A 19,527-nucleotide genomic window follows, 5' to 3' on the forward strand; every position below is an offset into this window, starting at 1 on the left:
TTTTTAAACTTGTTTCTTTAACACGGAAAATACTTTTGTTTTGTACAAAGGAGCAGAAGTAAAGACTAAAGCAAGGCAAGGTAAGTCTATCTTGTCCTCTAGTTGTCAGATACAGGCTTTTGGGTCTAAAGCATTAAATTCAACTTACCTGTCATTCTACTGAGAACAGATAACATGCTGCTAAGAACAGGGCTAATATATATTTCCACCTCCTCTTCAGAAAAGCCTATTTCTGCTCAGGCAATGAATAGAAAAAACCAACATATTCAATCCTTTTTTGGTGTTTATACTGAAGAGGGAGAAGGAAGACTAATACTTTGGATATGATTAGTTGCAGAACAGTGTGTATATCAATGAAAGGAATTTGGGAAACAGGTCATTGCCAAGAAAAAGAGGTAATCGCTTTAGGAGATGCTCTTCTCTGAATGCTCCACAGAGCTCTTCAAAATTATCAGGTTCAGAGAGGTCTAAAATTGTGTCTATATGACAGAGAAAAAAGTTCAAAATAATTAAAATAACAATTTAAACAAAAATTAACATTATTTTTATGTTAGAAAGGAATACTGAGGTACCTGAGAATCTTTCAGTTTTAGGTATAAAGATGGGAAGAACTACCCCAGTATGTGAAAACTGGACAACTCATTTACCCTCAGTAATGCCTCTATAAGGCAGAGACAGCTCTTTTACGTTTTCTTTGCTACCAGGCTGGTACTGTCTAGCTTCTGGCACATGTATGCAGAAATTACTTGGGTTACTATTACCAAGGACTTCTAGAGGTAAGAAAAATGTGTTGTAGCAACACACAACATGAAATGCAAATTAGCAGCACTGCTGATGAAAAACAGAGTGATGAACATTTGTAAGCAAAGCTATTCTTCTCTTCCACTTAGTTGAGATTTATATACCTCCTAAAAATACACTAGAAAACCAGACTGAATTCATCTGGAAAAAAACCACCAGAAATGCAATTCATATAGCTGTATGTCTTTTTAAGAGGGGAATAATACACAAATCTGGTTAAGAGGCAGCATATTTACAAATATCTGTATAGTTTCAACCAAGAAAATAGAATAACAGTACAGTATATAAAACAAAGGAAAAAAAAAAACCAACACTTTTCAGCATAAATGATTAAAAAAAAAAAAATAAATATCATCATTCCAGTAATCCAATCCAGCAATTACATGGGGATCACCAAATTGCATATGCCCACTGAAATATTAGCCAGGGTTAGAACTGTTTTGCTTCTGCACTTTGACAAAATTTATGTAAACTGAGGACAATGTAGTACTGAATGAAACTAGCACTTAATATTACCATGCAATTTTAAAAAAGAACATTTGAAGTTTTCTTTAATGATGATGATGAAGCAGCTAAGACAAAGAAAAGAGTAGGTTGAAATTTTCTTTAGTTTCTTTAGTTCCTTTCTCCATCCACTTTCACTGATACAGAAAACTGGTCACAAAACTCATATCATTGATTACACACTACTGATTGCTATGAGTCTGGTCCCTTGGGCAGGCAGAAAGACTTAAATCTAAGAATGATTTAGGACCTCCAAGTAGAGCTGTCAGAAACACATAGCCAATAGAGAAGGAAAATGCTAGAAGGACAGTATGTGTTAGTTGGAGTCATAGTGAAATCTCAATGGAGATTTCTTACCTTTCAGGAGAGTAAACAATAACATGCAACTAAAAGCCCACTATAGCTCTAAGTACTGTCCTAAGGACCTATCTGTGGCTTCATTAATAGTATGATTTGCGGCTTAATTAATAATTACAGCTGGTACAAATATCCTGGTTTATACTGTGTTTTATCTTCTACTCAGTATTTAGCATACCAGCCCTGTTTTTTATTTGGATTAATATGACAAGATGTCAAGTGTAAATAACTGTGTCTCTTTTCCACACTAAAAGGACCCCCTCCTTTCTCACCTTAAGTCTAAGATCTACTTACTTTTCATGTATAACTTTCTTGGTATCTTCCCACAGAGAATCCAAGCGATTTATCTCTTTGTCAATCTCAGGAGCAAGTGTGGTATCTTTTTGGGCTATTTGTTTTGCTTTGTCCATGAGCCACTGGAGTTCATGCTGGTGAGAATGCAATTCTTCATCTAACTGGTTAAAGATCCTCAATCTGCAAGTTAAAAGGCAGGTTTCAAATTTACTTTTCTTCACTTTTTTTTTTTTTTTTCAACAGAAAAGAGGAGAAAGCAAGAACAGCAGCTGCTGTTAGTGTTACTGTGCATAAAGTTCTCTTTTCCTAACATTTCCTACAATATCTTCAGAAAACAGTGTTCTCTGGATATTTTTTTCTGCTACAACTGGCCTCAGAATGTGATTTTTCTGCTACATATACAGCTATACAATTATACAGACATGCATATACCTTCACCTCAAACAGTGACTTCGAAATATACTCAATTATTTAGATTAATACTTTATTATAGTAAATGTTTTCAATTCCTTCAGCACATGCAGTCTTCAGTTCTGTAAGAGCAGAAATAGTTATGTTATATGGGATTTCTAATAGCTGTTTGGATCTTGGATTCATTTGGACAAAATACATTTCTGAGACAAAGATTTTATTGACTATTCTTTCAATATAAAAGATCAGTGGGACTTGCTAAGTGTTCTGCTTATGTTCTCCCTCCATCCAAACAGCTCTCTTACAAAGTTTTATTAAGTACACATATGAACTCATATATGCCTGGGAAGAAATAAGATACCCAGGCAGAAAACTCACACACGCCTCCAATGCATCATAAAAAAATGTAGAGATTGCAAGCAAATGAAGAAGTGCTAATCTCAAGGATTAATACTGTTTTTACCTTTGCTGGAGGGCTTGTAGTGTTGCCTCCTTCAGGCCCTCCTTGTCAGCCTTTTCCTCAGTGTCTTCAATACTCTTCAGTAGCAGTTCTCTGCGTTCCATGAAAGATCTTCGCAAGGCTCCAAGAGCTTCTGCCTCACTCTGTTTGGTTCCCAGAAGGTTTTGAACTGCCTCCAGTTCCAAGCACAGATTATCCACCACAGCCCTGCAGGACGTCCTCTGCCCAGAAATGCTGTGTTTTAGATGATACTGGGCCTTGGTAAGGGAACCATCCAAACTGATCGCAACAGATTCCAGCTTGTTAAGGTTTTGAATAACATCATTTAGTTCCTTTGCCAGTAATTCAGACTTAGCTTTATCTATATTTCCTGTTTTCTCTACTGTCTGCCTCAGCTGGTGGAGCACTCCTGATGCAGCACTATGGAGCTCCAGGAATACTCGCAGCTGACCAAGAGCCTCTTGTCTTTGGCTAGTTATTTGACTTGCTTCCTGGAAGATCTGAAAGCAATCCTCAGCCTTTGCCTGCAATGTCTGTTGGTCCTCTGGGCAGCTGAAAGAACACAATTTATCTACATGTTCCTTCAGCCTTTGCAGCTGCTGTTTCTTACTTTGAACTTCTGTTGAGTGGTTCTACGGGAAAGAAAGAAAACAGGGCTGGGTTTCTTCTTCCAGTCAAAAGCTCAGAAAACATTTTAGTACTAAAGTTATGAGCAAAACAAATACTACTGAGGGGTTTTCAGTAAGAACAGTTCGCTGTTACAGTTTTGCTTTAAACTGAACAAATAATAGAAATTTGTATGTAACTGTAACAGTGTATTGTTTTTCAAACAAATAAATGACCTTGCGCCAGTTTTAGATTAATATTAGCTGAATGCACTGTAGAATTTCTCTGTCTTTAATATTTACATCCAAAAGTTTACCTTATTGTGAGATGCAGCTAGTTGTTGATCAGCTGTGTTTATTTCTGAAGTGGCTTGTAGTTCAGCAAGAAACTGCTTAATCCAGTCTGAAAACCTGAGCAGGAGCTCATCGAACTGCCCATGCTCAGCAACAAGAGACTGAAGGAAGTTGATCCTATAGGATGTCAGATGTAAATATGAAAGCACTTGATGCAAATTAATCAGTTCTCATAATCAAAACCACAGCTGACTGGACAGCATTAAAATCAATGCCAGGTGGAAGGTAAGGAAGAAATGTTAATTCGTGTTACAAATGTGATGACTGCTGTGTTGTTTTCTTAACTGGGGAATAACATAACACTTGAAAGCACCAGTTTGGCTCTATTTCCACTGTTTTATTCATATCTACTGTTAGAAGTGCCCCAACCTACCAAGGTATGTTCTACTTCACGGAGGTAGTCCCAGCAAAGAGAATAATATTGATGGAAGCTAAACTTCAATTTTCAGACACACCAATTCTGTTTGCCCTAGCATCTGCAACATTGCATGTAAGGTGAAAGTTTCATCAATTTAGGTAGGGGGTGAGTAACTGCATGTTCAACTTCCACTGAAGGAAGTAAGGGTCAAGTCTGCTTAAAGGAACACAACTCAAAGGAGGAATGTGTCCAGAGGAGTACTTGGCACCTAGCAGAACTAAGCTTTTAAACCCTGTCATTAAAAAAGGCATTGTCACTAACCTTCCCATTTCCATTAGAAATTTCTCTACATAATTTTCAACATGAAATGCTATGTAGAAAATCGTTACATTATAAAGCAATCATATTGATAAAGCACCTAGAAGATGATGTCATTGACCAGAGTCTATTACTTTAGCTCCTTTACAAATAGTAAAATATGTATGTTCATAATTGAAATCTAAATATATAACAACACAGAGTTTCAGAAAAGGAGGCAGTGTTCCTGAACCTAACATGAGCCAACAGCCTAACAAATGAGCATTTGTAGTATTTGTGGCAAATGAAAACTTCAAAGTGAGTTTAAAAATATAATAGTGTGGTTTTGCACAAGATAAAGCATGTAACTGAAAAAATGAAGAGCAAATATTACAGATTTCGGAAGTAATTTAGGAAGTTAGGTTGGAAATTGTAACTGAGGAATCTCAACGTTATCTTAATATCCTGCCCCATACTCTTTAAAACAGAACTCTTCTATCAAAAAAATATGGGGAGATTATGCCAAAAACACAGCATGATAAATCTGTGGGATTCCTGACGCCCCGCTCCTGGGGTCACAGGATTCAATATGAAACTTAAACCTTTGGTTTCCATATGGTAATACTGTAAAAAACTACATTTCAAGACTGTGATTCCTCATCTGGATATTGGTTACTCCCATTTAACATTTAAAAGACATTCTGAAGCACAAACCTTTTATTAACAGCTTGTGGTAAAGCTTTCCACCTCTCATCCAGCTCTTCAAATTTTTCTTTTACTGTTTTCACACACTGTTTGGAAGCTGTTGGGAATAGCGACTCATTTAACTGTAATAGGCTCACATAGACTGAAGCATGGGACTCAATATCTGCTTGCAAATCCTGGGAAAACAATGTCATGCACAGCCTTTAGGTTAAATATGGCATCATATTATGCAAAGTAACAAAAATAATAAAAAGTCAGCTAGGGATTTCCAGTACATCACTTTGAGACAAGTGACTGAGTACAGTCAAATACTTGGAGGAATTGAGGTCTCTTAGGACAAGCATGTACTCAACACCTCTCAGACAGCTAAATATGCAACTATAATTCAGTAAAGATTCATCAAAGTTTTTTTTCTCCTTTAGGGCAAAGTGTAACGTTTCCACACAGCTCTACTGCAGGATGAAAGTGGCTAAAATCAAGACTAAGTTTTGCAACATATTTTGTGTGCAGCAACAGAATTATGAGGAAATGCCACAAATTGGCCAAACAACAACAACAAAAAAACCAAAATAATTTCTCTTCTCTGCAGTAATATTTAAAAGTGAAATTATGGACTTATTGACTTCATGGAGGGTGTACAGGATGCTACATTTGGTCAACTGCTTCACAGTAATCTAAAAACAAATGGCACAAATTCAAGGGAAGGCATACTTCGGAATAGGATGAAAGTCTATTGTTTAAATGAAAATCAGAAATCAGATTTTCATTGTGAATCAAAAATCTTTTCTTGAGCTGGCATATTACATTTGCAAATAACATTCTTCCTGACAATTTTTGTCTTTGATAAATAATGATAAAAACCAGCAATAATGTAACACTTCCCTAGGACATTTTCAAAGCCCACAATCAAGTGACTTCTCAGACTACAACTGAGCAAATCCATCCTTTAAAAGACACAGGGAAAAAAAACATATGTAAGGGGACAATCTTTCCGTTGAAACATACCTGCAGTGACTGCAGCTCAGCTTCCAGTTTTACTCTGTCAGCAGAAACGTACTGCTCTGAAGGCCTGGCTGCAGCTTCGCACCCCTCCAACCAGGTCAAGAAGGTAGACAGCTCCTTCTCCTGCCTAAAAAAATCACAACTTAGAGTTAGCAACTTAAGTTGCCCCCTCAGTCTCACACACTGACCACAGGAAGGTCTCTGTGTCCATCTTAACAGATGGGAGAGTCTACTCACTTCTGCCACTGAGCCAGAAGAGTCTCTAATAAGGTCTGTTTCTCCTTAGCATTCTCTAGAACCTTTTCATATTTCTGCTGCAATGCTGTAACCTCCTGAGTAGCTTTTTCTTTGTTGGCCACCTTTCGGGCACAGGCTGAGACAGAAGCCAGAGTGTTGTTCAGTTTTTCCACAGTATGACAAAGGTCCTAATGAACATGTAAAAGAAACAGAAGTCACATACATAAACAACAGAGCTACAGTAATGATGATGGGGAAAATTCTGTACTTCTACTTGAAATCTGAAGCAATGCTACATCCACCAGATCATGAAGCCATAGCTTGTATTTTGGTCAGATCTATCCTAGACATGTGTCCCAAGCATGTCAACTGACCAGCTAGTAGCAGGGGAAGACTTTCCTCTGATCAGTGTTAAAGAAAAAAATCACAACAGTCAGATCTTCTGAATGGGCATGTGACACAGCATGATCACGTAGGACAAAGCTCCATCTGTCTAAGAGTTACTCTAATTTATACATACACAGTAAACACAAAAAGCTCACTCCAGCATGTGAAGACTGACAGACTTGCAGCCCATGGCATGACACAGGAGAGGTAGAGCACAGAACTTCGGGCAGCATTAGCTAAAGGTCTTTTTCATAGATAATGGGATCTGATGATTAGACTTTCCAGTGTTGCCATTTCTAGAGAGCTAGGGAAATTGCTCATGTGAAAATAATTGAAATGTAGTACAATGAGTTAGAAAAGCACAAAATGAAACAGCTTTAAGACCACTAAACGTCAGACTCACAGATGTGCAATAAAAACAGTAGTAATGGCTGTAATTACAGTCATGAAAGAAATCATATATAGGAGGAAATGTGAATTATACAGCAACAAACTGCTGATGTTCGAACTGAAAAATAAAAATTGATTTCACATTAAGGCATTGAATCATCATGATCCCACAGGCAGGACAAGAATTTACAATAGCATATTCAGCACATTCATAATGTTTAAAAGCCAGTAACAATAATGATTACATGTGCTGTCTGAATAAATTCTCCATATGTAAAATATTTTTCCTCAAGGAGTATAAAGGTTTTTTTAAAGCAGACAGAACAGGTCTTCCTTGCATACAGCCTTTGCAAGTAGTTACCACTAAGTTTAGAAAATTATATGCATTGTGTTGCAAGAACAATATGACTGGAAGTTTTTACAATATTTTATTAGAAAGAAAAGTAATTATTGCTTTGGGAAGAATGCATCACAAACTTCTAGACACAGACAAAAATGCTATATCTAATTCCCTGAGATTTGGGATTTTTTTGTAGTTTGAATACCAATCCAACATTTGTTTTTCTTTTGTAGTGGACCAAACTAAATCTCCAAAAAACACATGGATTTCTGGCATCACCAATAACAGTTTGTCAGCTGAAACACTGTCCAGTCATTGCACTGTCCTACAAAATCTACTTCCAAGGTGTTGTTTGTTTTTTTTTAAAAAAAGCAGTGGTATTTCTCTACCAAGATGCAAGTTTCATGAAAATCTTCCAGGAAAAATGTCTGATAGACACGTTTCTTCTGTTTTTCATAATGTTTTAGGTGCATAAAATTAAAAAACAAAAGAACCTGAAGAATTAATTCATAGTTTTAGGCTTTCCTTTTTCTAGTGTGGGGAAAAAACGCTCCAAGCCTGTCTGAAACGTTGAGAAGAAATAGCTGAGGAAGTCTGCTTAAGCCTTTCCTGGGGGTGCCCACCCCGACAGGCAGCCTTTGCCTCCTGCCTCCACCCTGGGCTGTGTGGCATCAGGCAGCCTGTAGTCTGGAGGCTACTGGTATTTCGATGAGGAAGTCAGTGTGGTACTATTTCCCTGGACTCGGTGGCAGGAATTGCTGGCCACATGCTCACCGTGCAATCCTGAAGGGCTGTGTACGTTGCTGCTGCCGAAGAGCATGACGTCAGAGGCTCAGCTACCTTAGATTCAAATTCAGACACTGCCTGCAGCACCTATGAAGAAAAGGCAAACCAGAGAGTCTAAAATCTGCAGGAAATACATAAATGATACTTTAAATATTAACTTTTAAATATTTAGTGCTAAGAGAGTACTATATCCTAAGCTTCTGTTTTGCTGAGTGCCTTTTGAAGTTAAAAGATGCTGTGCTCAGCTCCTTGTAACTGGGACAATCATAACATAGATTATCTTCCTTATGACCTACTAACAATGCAAAATTAAAGTTGAAATGTTTATAAGAAGTATGGATGTGGTTTCTTAGTGCAATATCCAGGAGAACCACTTAGGTTTTCTAAAAGACAGCATAAATTTTTGAGTGTGTATATTTTAGTGCCTTCATGAACCTGCCTTTTAAGTCATTCAAAGCACAAGTTTACATACAGAGGTCTTGCAATTACCTTACAAATATACTAATATATTCTAGTCCATCGTATTATAATATGGTTTTTATATTCAATTTTTGAAAAACAGAGTATTCCTATAAATTGCAAACAATCCATTAGATTTTGCATTGTCTACCTGTTTAAGACTTTCTTCATATTTCTGCTGTGCTGACGCATTCCCCGTGACCGTTCCTTCCAGCCTCTGTGCATGATCTCTTAACTCTTCCCAATACCTTTTGACCTGAGTCAATTTGGCTTTAATATGTGCACATTCTCCAGAGGTAACAAACGAGGAAAAAGACTCTGCTTCCTCTTCTAGTTTTGAGATTCCAGTTATCTTACCATCTATTTCATTGTTAATAACCTAAAATGTAAAGTGATAGTAAATAAAGAAGCACAATATTTTTAATTTTCAGAATAATACTTTCTACTTTCTTTTTTTTTTTTTACCTGAGCTACTAATATTCTTCATTTAAAAAGTAAGAGGACAGTTCATTGACCACTTGCAATAATTAGTTACGAAAGTTTTTAATATGCCCTGTAAATTCCCTTTTTCTTCTTGAAATTAGTACTGGAAAATGTTTAAGAAACAGCTTGCGCTAAAAACAGTCTATGAAGAGCAATTAGAATTGGCTGAGGTATGTATTTTTGTAAGAAGACAAGATGGCTCGTATTTTAGCCTCTCCTACTTCACAACAAATTAATACACAATTCTCTTAAAGATTCAAAATAAATACAAGATGAAAAAAAAAATTAGTGTATAACTGAAAAAAAATACTATTAAGGAGCAGAACCCTAACAGTTGATTACTTATATTTAGTAAGCTTTCAAGCACTTACAAAATAAAACCTGCTATGATTTGGAAACCTATAGAGATAATTTTCATTTTCTAATTTAAAATTCCATGGTATAATAGAGAATAAATTAAATTATAATATGAGGTAGGTGAGTGTGCCCTCAGGCAGAGGATTAAATACAGAACCACATAACCTTATAAACAGGAAACCATGAAACGAGGGTGATAAAGGCCTTTAGTACTTTTCAGCTCTCTTCTATGTCAATTACTTCAGGCATAAAGACAAAGTAGCACTTGCTGTATTTCATCAGCTGCATGACAGCAGCTGTCTCATATTATTTTGCACTTGTTTTTATTGCAAATTAGAGGCAAACCTGAAAGCTACAACACCCAAGACAGAAACTTATGGTGTTTCACATTCAGTGGCTATTTATTCAGTAAGCACCAGGGAACTTATAAAAAGACTTTTTTCACAACAGAATTATTTTAATTTCTGCTGATGCAGCATGTCTATGGAATTCTGAAAAGCAGCAAAAAACAATAATTGGGAGGGAACTGAAAGAGCCAAGAGCACTCTTTGGAACTGAAATGCAATAGCATTCACAGATCTAAAAATGTCAAGAAATGTATGTATATGAAATGAACCAAAATCCTTCCTGAAAATACACTTTCAAAAGCATAGAAAGTGCCCATCTTCTGCTGTAATTGTGATAAAAATACGGTGTCTTTCTAGCCATTATGAAGCTCAGGAGTGGCTTACTGCAACATTCAGTCTAGAATTAGCAGTGTGACAGCACAGAAAAAAAATGTGCTGTAAGCATTTATAATGTGCCTTTATGCAATATATTCTGAATTAATTTGGATTATGAAATATCTTTTTTGCATGAGAATACGGTGCTGAGAAAAAAATACTGGATTTGCAGCCCTGAAGCTGAAATTATCTAACAATGCAGCTGATACAAATGAGGCAGCGCTTTTTTACTCCCACGCTATTCCGTTAAATTCACCCAGTTACATAAAAGAAGGTGGATAATTGAGGCCTTCAGACTCTCACCAAGTTTGCCACCAATGGTAACTACTTGTGATAACTGTCATTTTGTTCCGCCAGGGATTTCGGAGAAATGAGTAGGTGAAAATCTGGCTCTGCTGAAGTCACTGGGGTTTTGCAGTCAGTCACCAAAATAATTTTATCATTACTGTGTATGATAATTACATTCAGCTGACCCCAGGTTTTTTACCTGGTCAGCCAAAGGTATTAGGGAACACACTATTTTTAATTCATTTGCCTCATGTTATTTTTTCTTACTAATACATTGTACCAGAAATTATGAACTAAATATGCTGATTAGCATTGTGGCACAGAGTAACTAATCAGGAAACTTAGAAAAAAACATAACAAATTCTTCAAAATGAGGCACAAAGCAATGCCGCTGAAGAATGCTTCCAGCTGTGTCCATGCATTGGAGGTTAGGTGACTCATTTCATGTATCACAGTTTCATAAAACTCATTTGTTCACCTGAGTTACAATGATGTACCCTAGGCCTTATCTGGAAGATTTTCTCTGCTTTATGACTGTTCACTCAGACACTTATAAACATTACCTGCTGACCATTTTCTTTCTTTTATGATGTATAAATGAGGAAGAATTATGGTGGAATTTTCAGAAACTTGCAAGGCAGTGTGAAAATTACTGCTTATCTGCATATAGAGCAAGGAACACCAGCCTTTCTGGGAAATTGTCCTGAATGGGCCAGTGGGGCTTAAGTAGGCTCCATTTAGACAGCAAGAACTGTCACAAAGTAATGCAATACTAATATCATTTGATGCACTTACTATCTGTCTTAAACATTGGAATCCTATCCACTAACTACTGAAAAGCAAGAAAACACAACAAAGTATGCTCTTGGAGTAAGTGCATATATATTATTTCACAAGGTAATTGTTTCTGAATCGCTGTAGTGATCAAGCAAGAATTTGAGTATTGCTTTATTCTTCAATGATGAGATCAAGAGATTTATTTGTTGTATATAAAGTTGTGATCAAATTAAGAACAGGAAAATCTGCTGATAAACTATTTCTGTCACTTGAAACAAGTGTCTTATGGGATCCTTTGGAAATATTTCATGTCAAACTGGTCCATGACTGCAAGCAGCTGCACACCTGTGCATTTTCTGGAGCAAGTAGGTCACAGAATAAAGACAACGACAGTGTGTACAGCATATTGAAAAATTCTGTCCCCTTAGAAACATACAATGTCAGAGAAGGTACATGTTCATTTGTGGGAGGATATGAAGTCAGCCCTTGAAATACAATGCTTGGACACAATATGCACCTAAGTTAGCAATAAAGAAACTAAACAGTATGTATGTACAGGAATGTACACAGAATTTAAGGGAGTGTAATTATAATAGCAATAAATGGTATGTAGATTTGCAAGCTACCAAAAGCAATAGTTCCTTTATTATTTCAGCATAATAGATACATAAATCAAGTTATAACTTTAACTTGTGAGATTGAAATAAAGCTCTATAACCACTAGCTGATGTATGTTTTAAAATAAAAAAGCTTTATACACGTTATATTTATGTAGCTATTTTGTACAACAGTTTAGATTATTCAAAAAATAATGAGTATAAATTAAATAAAATTTTTAACCATACACACAGAGGCTCCATATATCTAAATTAAACACTAAAAGAGAAGGCAGTCTGTTAGAATTTTCCTTTAGTTTATGTTAAACCTTACTGCTTGGTATATTCATGTACAAATTGTGCCATCATTACATCATGGTAGTTCTGAAACATGTAAAATGTGTGTTCTCCAATTTGGCCTCTAGCAAAATGACAGATAAATGGGCTTTTAATGCTAAACATAACAAGAACTAATCACCTTGATTTGGCTGATCTGTATGTCCAAAGGAGATGATGATGTTTCCAAAATTTCCAGTTCTTTCTCTTGTTCAGCTATCCAGATGGACAGAGCTTCAAAATTATTGCCAAAATGATCCCACTTGTTTCTCACCATTTCCATGCTTTTAATACTAAAATTAACCAAATTAATTAGAGAGAGTAAACAGTTTAATATAATGAAGCTGCCTATATTCTTGCTAGAATAAAAACCTAGAATAAAAACATAATGTAATCTACAGGAGGGTCATTTTAGAAACTCCCTGTTTTACAGGACCCAGTTGTGTACCTAAATTCAAACTCTGTTCTCTCTTAGACTGTGCACCCAAAGTGAAACAATTATATTAGCCATGGTGGGGACACCAAGAGGTGAAACAGAGTACAGCTAAATTCATCAGTTAGACATCAAGAATCTCATCTAACAGGAAGAGAATGGAAAAGTAACATAAACATGATTTCTAGGAAATAATATGGAATTATGATTGTATCACATATCTGAAACTGAGATAACTGAGTGCATAGATGTTAGTTATCTAGTCACTAGAACAGAATGATTAAAACCAGTGTATTGTGTATGTACATAGTCATCAATGCTTGACTGCTTTATTAAACTTGGTTTTTCTATAACAGCAATCTTCCCACTTTATAGAAAGTTTGTGTTTCCTGAGGCAACGATTTCATATTAAGCCAAAGAATCAACCACAGATATAACTCAACTACCTCAAAGTTAATAGATTAATATTCTTTGAAACAGCTGTTATAAGTAATGTTAAATAGAGACAGGATATGATTGATTTTCCTGTATCTTGGATAGCAAACAAAGCACCTTTTTTTTGTCACAAGAAGTCTAAGGCCCTTATAAGGCCTAACAGCATTAACTTCCAATATACAAGTTTCTGTTCCCTTCAAATCACTGTGAAGAAACCAGTGCTAATATAGGCCCTACACACAGCTTGCAAAACATGCATTTTCTATTTCACTTAATATATAACAATTTCATCAGAAAAGTTTGAATGTTACAAAATTCCAAAATACATTTTCCTTTTAAATATAGCCTTAAAAACCATTCCATGTTAAAAAGTTTTTGGTTTAATTTCTTTTTTTCTACCTCATTAAAGCTAGATGAAGCTTTTCTTTAAGAAAAGATGTAGTCTAAAAATGTAAAAATTGGCCTTTTTGATTCTTTCTTATTTATTTTCTATTTTTTTTTTTTTAAATAGGAATGTCAACAGCCATTTACTGATGAGTAAATTCAAATTCATTATTTGCAGGAAAATAAAGTGCAAAACTATTTCACTCAAGTCCAGCCCAAGATAATATGGCTGGAAATCAGAATCAAAGGACCAAATCAGTGGCACAACAGCTGAAAATCCTTCACCTTTGCATCTGCCTTCCTTACAGATGTAAGAAAGACGCAGACTGTAAATGATATAGTCCCAAAGACACTGCACAGCTATGCATGATCTCCTCAGAAAACAGATGGGCTAAGTTTGCTCTGTAGTTAACTATGGAAAGCTGCTCAAACTTTTCTTTCCCTTTCCTGTTCATTGGCATAGTGTGTACCATATGCATTTGGAATACCTTCACTTTAAATTACTCGGTAAAGATTTATATTGATGGTGCGAGTTACATCATAACCCTTACACAATTATTATATGTTCTGTAGATTCACTATAGACAGTTGTGTATATTTGCATGTTTTGCAGAAATTATTTATTTATTTTATTATCTGTCACAGTACCACAGATGTTCTGCATAATCTACACATTCACCTAAAACCTATTTCATACCTGCATTGAAAGGGATTATCAGTGATGGCTTTAATTTAAAAATATACATTATTTAAAAAGTGAATATTCATTGCAGGAAAGATGAATTTCTTGAATTGAAAAATAACACTAGTTTTCTCTCTAATTTTGGCAATAATGAAGTGTAAAGTATTCAGTAAGATATGGTAGACTTTGCAAATCATTTTAATACTTCATATTGGAGGAAGTGTTATGTATAACGATTAGACTGTCAATAATCAGAAAGTTACATCTGCTGCACAGGCTAGTTATTCTGGTTTACAACTGTTCTTTTACATAGGGAAGAAAACGGCACCAAATGAAAGTCAGATTAGCATGAGAATGGTCAATAGGGGAAAAAAAAAAACCCAAAAATGTGGGCATTACCCTTTGCTCATATTCAAACTTAAAAAGCAAATTATACTACATAGTAATTCCAACAAGACAACATACAATTGGTACATATATCCATGACATGTATCAGATCTAATAAATGCAAAAGTACTGATTTCATACACACATACAAATGTATGTGTATATAGGTAAAATGAGAATAGCAACAGTTGAAGCTGAGCAACTTGAGTTCAATAACTGAATTCACTTAAGAAAAGGGATGAAATTTTTACAAATACAAAATGCTACAAATATATACAGGATTTAACAACATTGTCTTGGAGTTTGAACTTTCAACTTTTAAACAAAATTTGGCAAATGATGCCTTTTTTTTTTTTTTTTTTTCCAGCAGCAGAAGCAGCTTTTGATATTGCCCATGAAATAAAATCTGGGCATTCAGCTAACATGAAGGCACTTCTTGACAATCCTATGGAGAAAGCTGAATACTGAAAATGGAGTCAAATATGGTAAATGTGCTGTTCTCATACTTGCACTGAGATTTTTCTTTCTAAAAGAGTCTAGTACCTCAAGAATGAGTTAATTATTGTTTCTTCACGATACTGGGAATTAAACACATTAAATGTACCTAACAGTGGGTTTATGAACTAATATTATTAGAAAAGATTTTGTTTATTTGCACACACTTTTTTGACATATTTGGTACTATAGCCTGGTTAATATGCCACTGCAAGCTGGAAATGACGAAGCTGATGAGACAACACAAAATGCTGACAAGGTATTCTAGAAATCTGAATACAATCTTATAGTGGAGGATAAATATTAGGACTTGTTAAGAACATACTCTTCTTCAAGAGAAACTTCCACTTTTTTGACTTGTTCTTGGATTGATTTTGCCTGCTGCTGAAGGGATTGCTTGTTCTTTGAACCAAGCTGTATCTCAGAAGAATTCTTCACCAAATTCTCAGCCTGCACTGCCATTGCTTCAGTCTGTTTAGAAAGTTCCTGTAAGGATGCAAGCCACATTAATTCAATATAAACAATCTCACATATTTACACAAAAAGTATTTTTCTTCAGTGTCTGTGGTTGGAAAAAGTATCTGTGTCCTACAGGTATATTTTGAATGTGTAAATACATAAAAACAATCCCTGAAGAAAGTTGGTTTTATGTAGCACTTAAGAAATGTTCATTTAAGCAAACTAGCTTGAATAAAATTTAGCAAGGGAAACTCTTATGTCTGAAAGTTTTTAACTCAGCCAATCAAAATTTATTCTATAGCTCTTCAAGAAATATATCTGTGAACCGTAGAAGATTATATGCATCTTTATTTAATCTTTAGATCCTATGCTTTACAGAAAGGATTTTGCAGTATTTCCCAGCTTGTAATACCACTTTGTTTAGCAACTACCTTCTCTCACAAGCATTAAACTCACACACCAGAACAATGGATGCTGAGCATAAACAAGATATGTATAATTTAGTATCAGATTCATCAAAGGGTAAAAAAAGTGTGAAAAGCAATCCAATCACTTGTGAATATATATTAGTGTGTGTGTATATATATATATAAATATATATATATATTAGTAAATAAAATGGGCTGGGATAATTCACTGTTACTAAGGGCAAGTGGCATTTTATGGCTTATTTCCATGTTGTAGGATTCTCTCCTTTTTCTCCTCAGGGCTAAAAGATTGCTAATTGGCACAGCCCACATAACCTTGGCAAAGAACACACTGTTGATGTTGACATGCTAGTGCTTGACACTGTTTAGCTTACTAGTATATAGGATAAAATGGGAAGTCCTCAACATCATTTTAACTTCCATACATGCGCTTCAGATGCAGATTTTGAGTAATTCTTCATGATCTTTTTCATAAAGTAACTTTTTAGCTCTGAACAATTTATGCAGTTTCTAATCTGTATACACAATTTCCACTGGCATTAATAGGAAACAATGCAAATATTGAAGGCAATACGCTCACTCCATTTAACAAGCAAGGCAGAAGGATACCTCAGTTCCTGTATTTCACACAGTGAATACCTTTGTCTGACCCAGTTCTGAGGAGAGGCTCTCTAAACTGCTAAAGTTTAAGATACGTTCAAGTGCAGAGCTTGCTTGCTTGAGATATTTTACTACTGTTTCTTTGTCCTTTTCAAACTGCTCCCATTTATTTATTGTGACCTATAAAACAAACAAACAAACAAACCCAAAACAGAAATACAAAGACAAAAAGATCAAAGGGGAGAAAAAGAATTTCGTTGTAAATTACCAAAGAGAGAAAACAGAGAAAGACCTGACATTAAACAATTCCTCCTGAAATGCCATCTACTTGACATATGAAGCTGTTCTGAAGCCAATAAAAGAAAATTTTTCCTTGGATTTTCACTCATTTGCACTGCGCTATGTAAAAAAGCACTGTTCTCTAAGGTGCCAGCAATATTTAAATCTTGTATTTGAATGTCCTGTAAGAAGTCTGAAGTAATAAATGCAGATACTTATGCTTATGGTGACAGGTAGTCAACAATATCCAAAAGGATTTTCAAGTTCTCTAATGAAACAAATTACAGTAAAATGTTAGAAGAAAATCCCTACTTATAGGAAACACACACAGAGGAATCTGTTTATTCTTTTCTGATAATGTAGAATTTTGATTAACATGCAGCATTTAATTACCAGTCACAAGAATTATGACAGTATGAACAAATATTTTCTTGATTCTGAATTAAAGCAAAGCCCAAATTAAGACACTATATATGGGATTCCTTAGAAAAAAATTGGTTCCAAGAATAAGTTTTTACATTAAGAAGTTAGTTGAGCTTAATCAAGTATTTTTTTTTCATCTTGTGTTTTGTCATGTGAAATAGTTCTGATGAGCTAACATTTCTGTGGAATAGTGGACAGCTGAATTAATATTCTTCTTAGAGAAATGTAAAGTACAACTCAGATATCAGTGCAAGAAGCTATAAATCCTAATCCCAGTTCAGTCAGTGACTAGTTATATAACATGGGGTAATCCATTTTATTTCTCTGTGACTTTTTACTTCCTTCTTTAAATTTAGGATGACAGCATGTATTTCAAACAGTAATTGTGAGGATTATATTTGTACAACATCAGGTGCTATTAATCTAAATGTCCAGCCTAAGGACTCTTAATTAAAAGGCAGTATCATCATGAATTCACAGATAAATTATTTAAAGTATTTATTATGACTGAATAGTTGGGACTTCTAAACACTTTCAAACAAAATGCTGCTTCTTTATTAATTAAGAGGTATCCAGCAGCTTCAAGAAGTTTTCATGGAGGTACTGATAATTAAAACCCTGAGAACTAAGATTCAGAGGTAAGAAAGTTAGTTCAGACTTTCACATTAAAAAAATAGGGGGTTTGCTAGGTTCAAGAATAAAAAAACCACAGTAGTACAGGTTTTTATTTCTACTTGCAAAGGACCCACCTGCAGTTGCTCTTCACGTTTCTCCATAGTCTGCTGCATGTTTTCTAATGTTCCTTCCAAGTTTTGTAAATCCTCTTGCACTGAGCTGGGCAATCCACCCTCAATCTGCAACCGTTTAGCTTGGGAAATCTGCTGTTGCACATCTTGCCTCTTTGCATGGAGTCTCCTTGTCCTTTGCTAAAAAATTTATCCAGCAGGAATGATTAGACTTTTTAGCTCCTCTGGGAAACTGGTACAAGGAAACCACTTTCTGCTTTTGCAGGGTTATGCAATGAGAGTAACAGATAAAGGGATAGACTGTGGCAAATATGCTTGAGAGTTTCATTTACTCATCAATTATATGTGTACACACCTTTTGTGGCATACAAATGAGAGAGAAAAGAGTGACAGTACAGCCATTTATCCAAAGCAATATTTCAGAAAGCAGAAGCCACAACAAGTGAGCAACTGCAGGAGTAGCCACAGGTGCATGCATTCCTCATGACTGCCTGGAAGCATCCAGGTCTGCTCTGTGCTCTCTGAGGCACAGGCTGGAGCCTCAGATTGATCAAAGTAATGTACCAGCCTTCATTAGAGGGGTGGTCTAGTTGCATAACTCATTCCTTGATGCATTTTGCTGTGTAGCACTACCAGAAACTCCTAAGACTACACTGCTTCTCCTTTCCTGACATGCCTGACCCATTGTCAGCCCTGCTATGCATGCTCATAGCTCCCTGCTCAATTCTACTTTGGTAGAATTTCAGGTGTTTGTCAAAGTCTGTTTTTACCTTAATAGACTCCACGTCAAAAGAAGAGTCTGAGAACTCTATGAATTAACTATTCCTATTATTTCTCCTACAACAGATAAAGAATGTGGAGTATTGAAAGAACAAAAACAAACCTTAACACATATAATAGATTATACAGACATAAAAGAGTTTAGATAAGACATGGGTAAGACATAGTAGTGCCTGGTCAGAGAGTAAGACATGTCTGACCTTAGAGAAATGGATGTTAATATAAAATACTTCTATAATGCCCAAACACTGACAGTAAATTACTCTTATTAACTTTGAGCAGGCCTCAAAGTTAATTTCCCACATTAGGCCTTAAAAAACATGATTCTTGCTGTATGCAAACCGTATGATTTATTATTACTGTAGCCTGTAGACGTTTTGATCTAGTATCAGTGCATAAAAAGCCTCCTGTTCTATGCATACAGAACGGAGGCCCGTCTGTCACCATGGTAGCTACCTAGAGGAGGAGATGAGGCTAGAAGTACACCTCCCTTCCCTCATTTAGAGTTGGGGCCACATCAAAGATGCTGAAGTCGAGAAATTTCCAAAAGCAGGATCAACCCCAAATTACTATGATCAAATCTGACACAGAAACTTTATAAAGGTAAAAAAGAGAGACTACACATTTGCAGAGTACACTGACCCAAAATGTCAAGTAAATGAAGCTTGTTTTTCAGGTGTTCTGTGCCCC

At 35.6% G+C, this 19,527-nt stretch overlaps 1 protein-coding gene across 14 annotated transcripts in view; it reads right to left on the minus strand.

Annotated features, from left to right (window-relative positions):
• SYNE1 (spectrin repeat containing nuclear envelope protein 1) overlaps window positions 1–19,527 on the minus strand; it is a 330,006-nt gene that overhangs the window by 196,844 nt on the left and 113,635 nt on the right. For all 14 annotated transcript variants that reach the window (XM_040598155.1, XM_040598156.1, XM_040598152.1 and 11 more), the window contains 12 exons: window positions 18,061–18,237; window positions 16,649–16,789; window positions 15,448–15,608; window positions 12,449–12,599; window positions 8,899–9,126; window positions 8,277–8,375; window positions 6,386–6,573; window positions 6,152–6,275; window positions 5,156–5,322; window positions 3,750–3,903; window positions 2,831–3,459; window positions 1,957–2,136 (listed from right to left, as the gene is read on the minus strand). In XM_040598155.1, coding sequence (XP_040454089.1) covers window positions 1,957–2,136; window positions 2,831–3,459; window positions 3,750–3,903; window positions 5,156–5,322; window positions 6,152–6,275; window positions 6,386–6,573; window positions 8,277–8,375; window positions 8,899–9,126; window positions 12,449–12,599; window positions 15,448–15,608; window positions 16,649–16,789; window positions 18,061–18,237 — 2,399 coding nt within the window. The remainder of the gene's footprint in view (window positions 1–1,956; window positions 2,137–2,830; window positions 3,460–3,749; window positions 3,904–5,155; window positions 5,323–6,151; window positions 6,276–6,385; window positions 6,574–8,276; window positions 8,376–8,898; window positions 9,127–12,448; window positions 12,600–15,447; window positions 15,609–16,648; window positions 16,790–18,060; window positions 18,238–19,527) is intronic.

Source organism: Falco naumanni, chromosome 6 (assembly GCF_017639655.2).
Source record: "Falco naumanni isolate bFalNau1 chromosome 6, bFalNau1.pat, whole genome shotgun sequence".
Taxonomy (NCBI): domain Eukaryota; kingdom Metazoa; phylum Chordata; class Aves; order Falconiformes; family Falconidae; genus Falco; species Falco naumanni.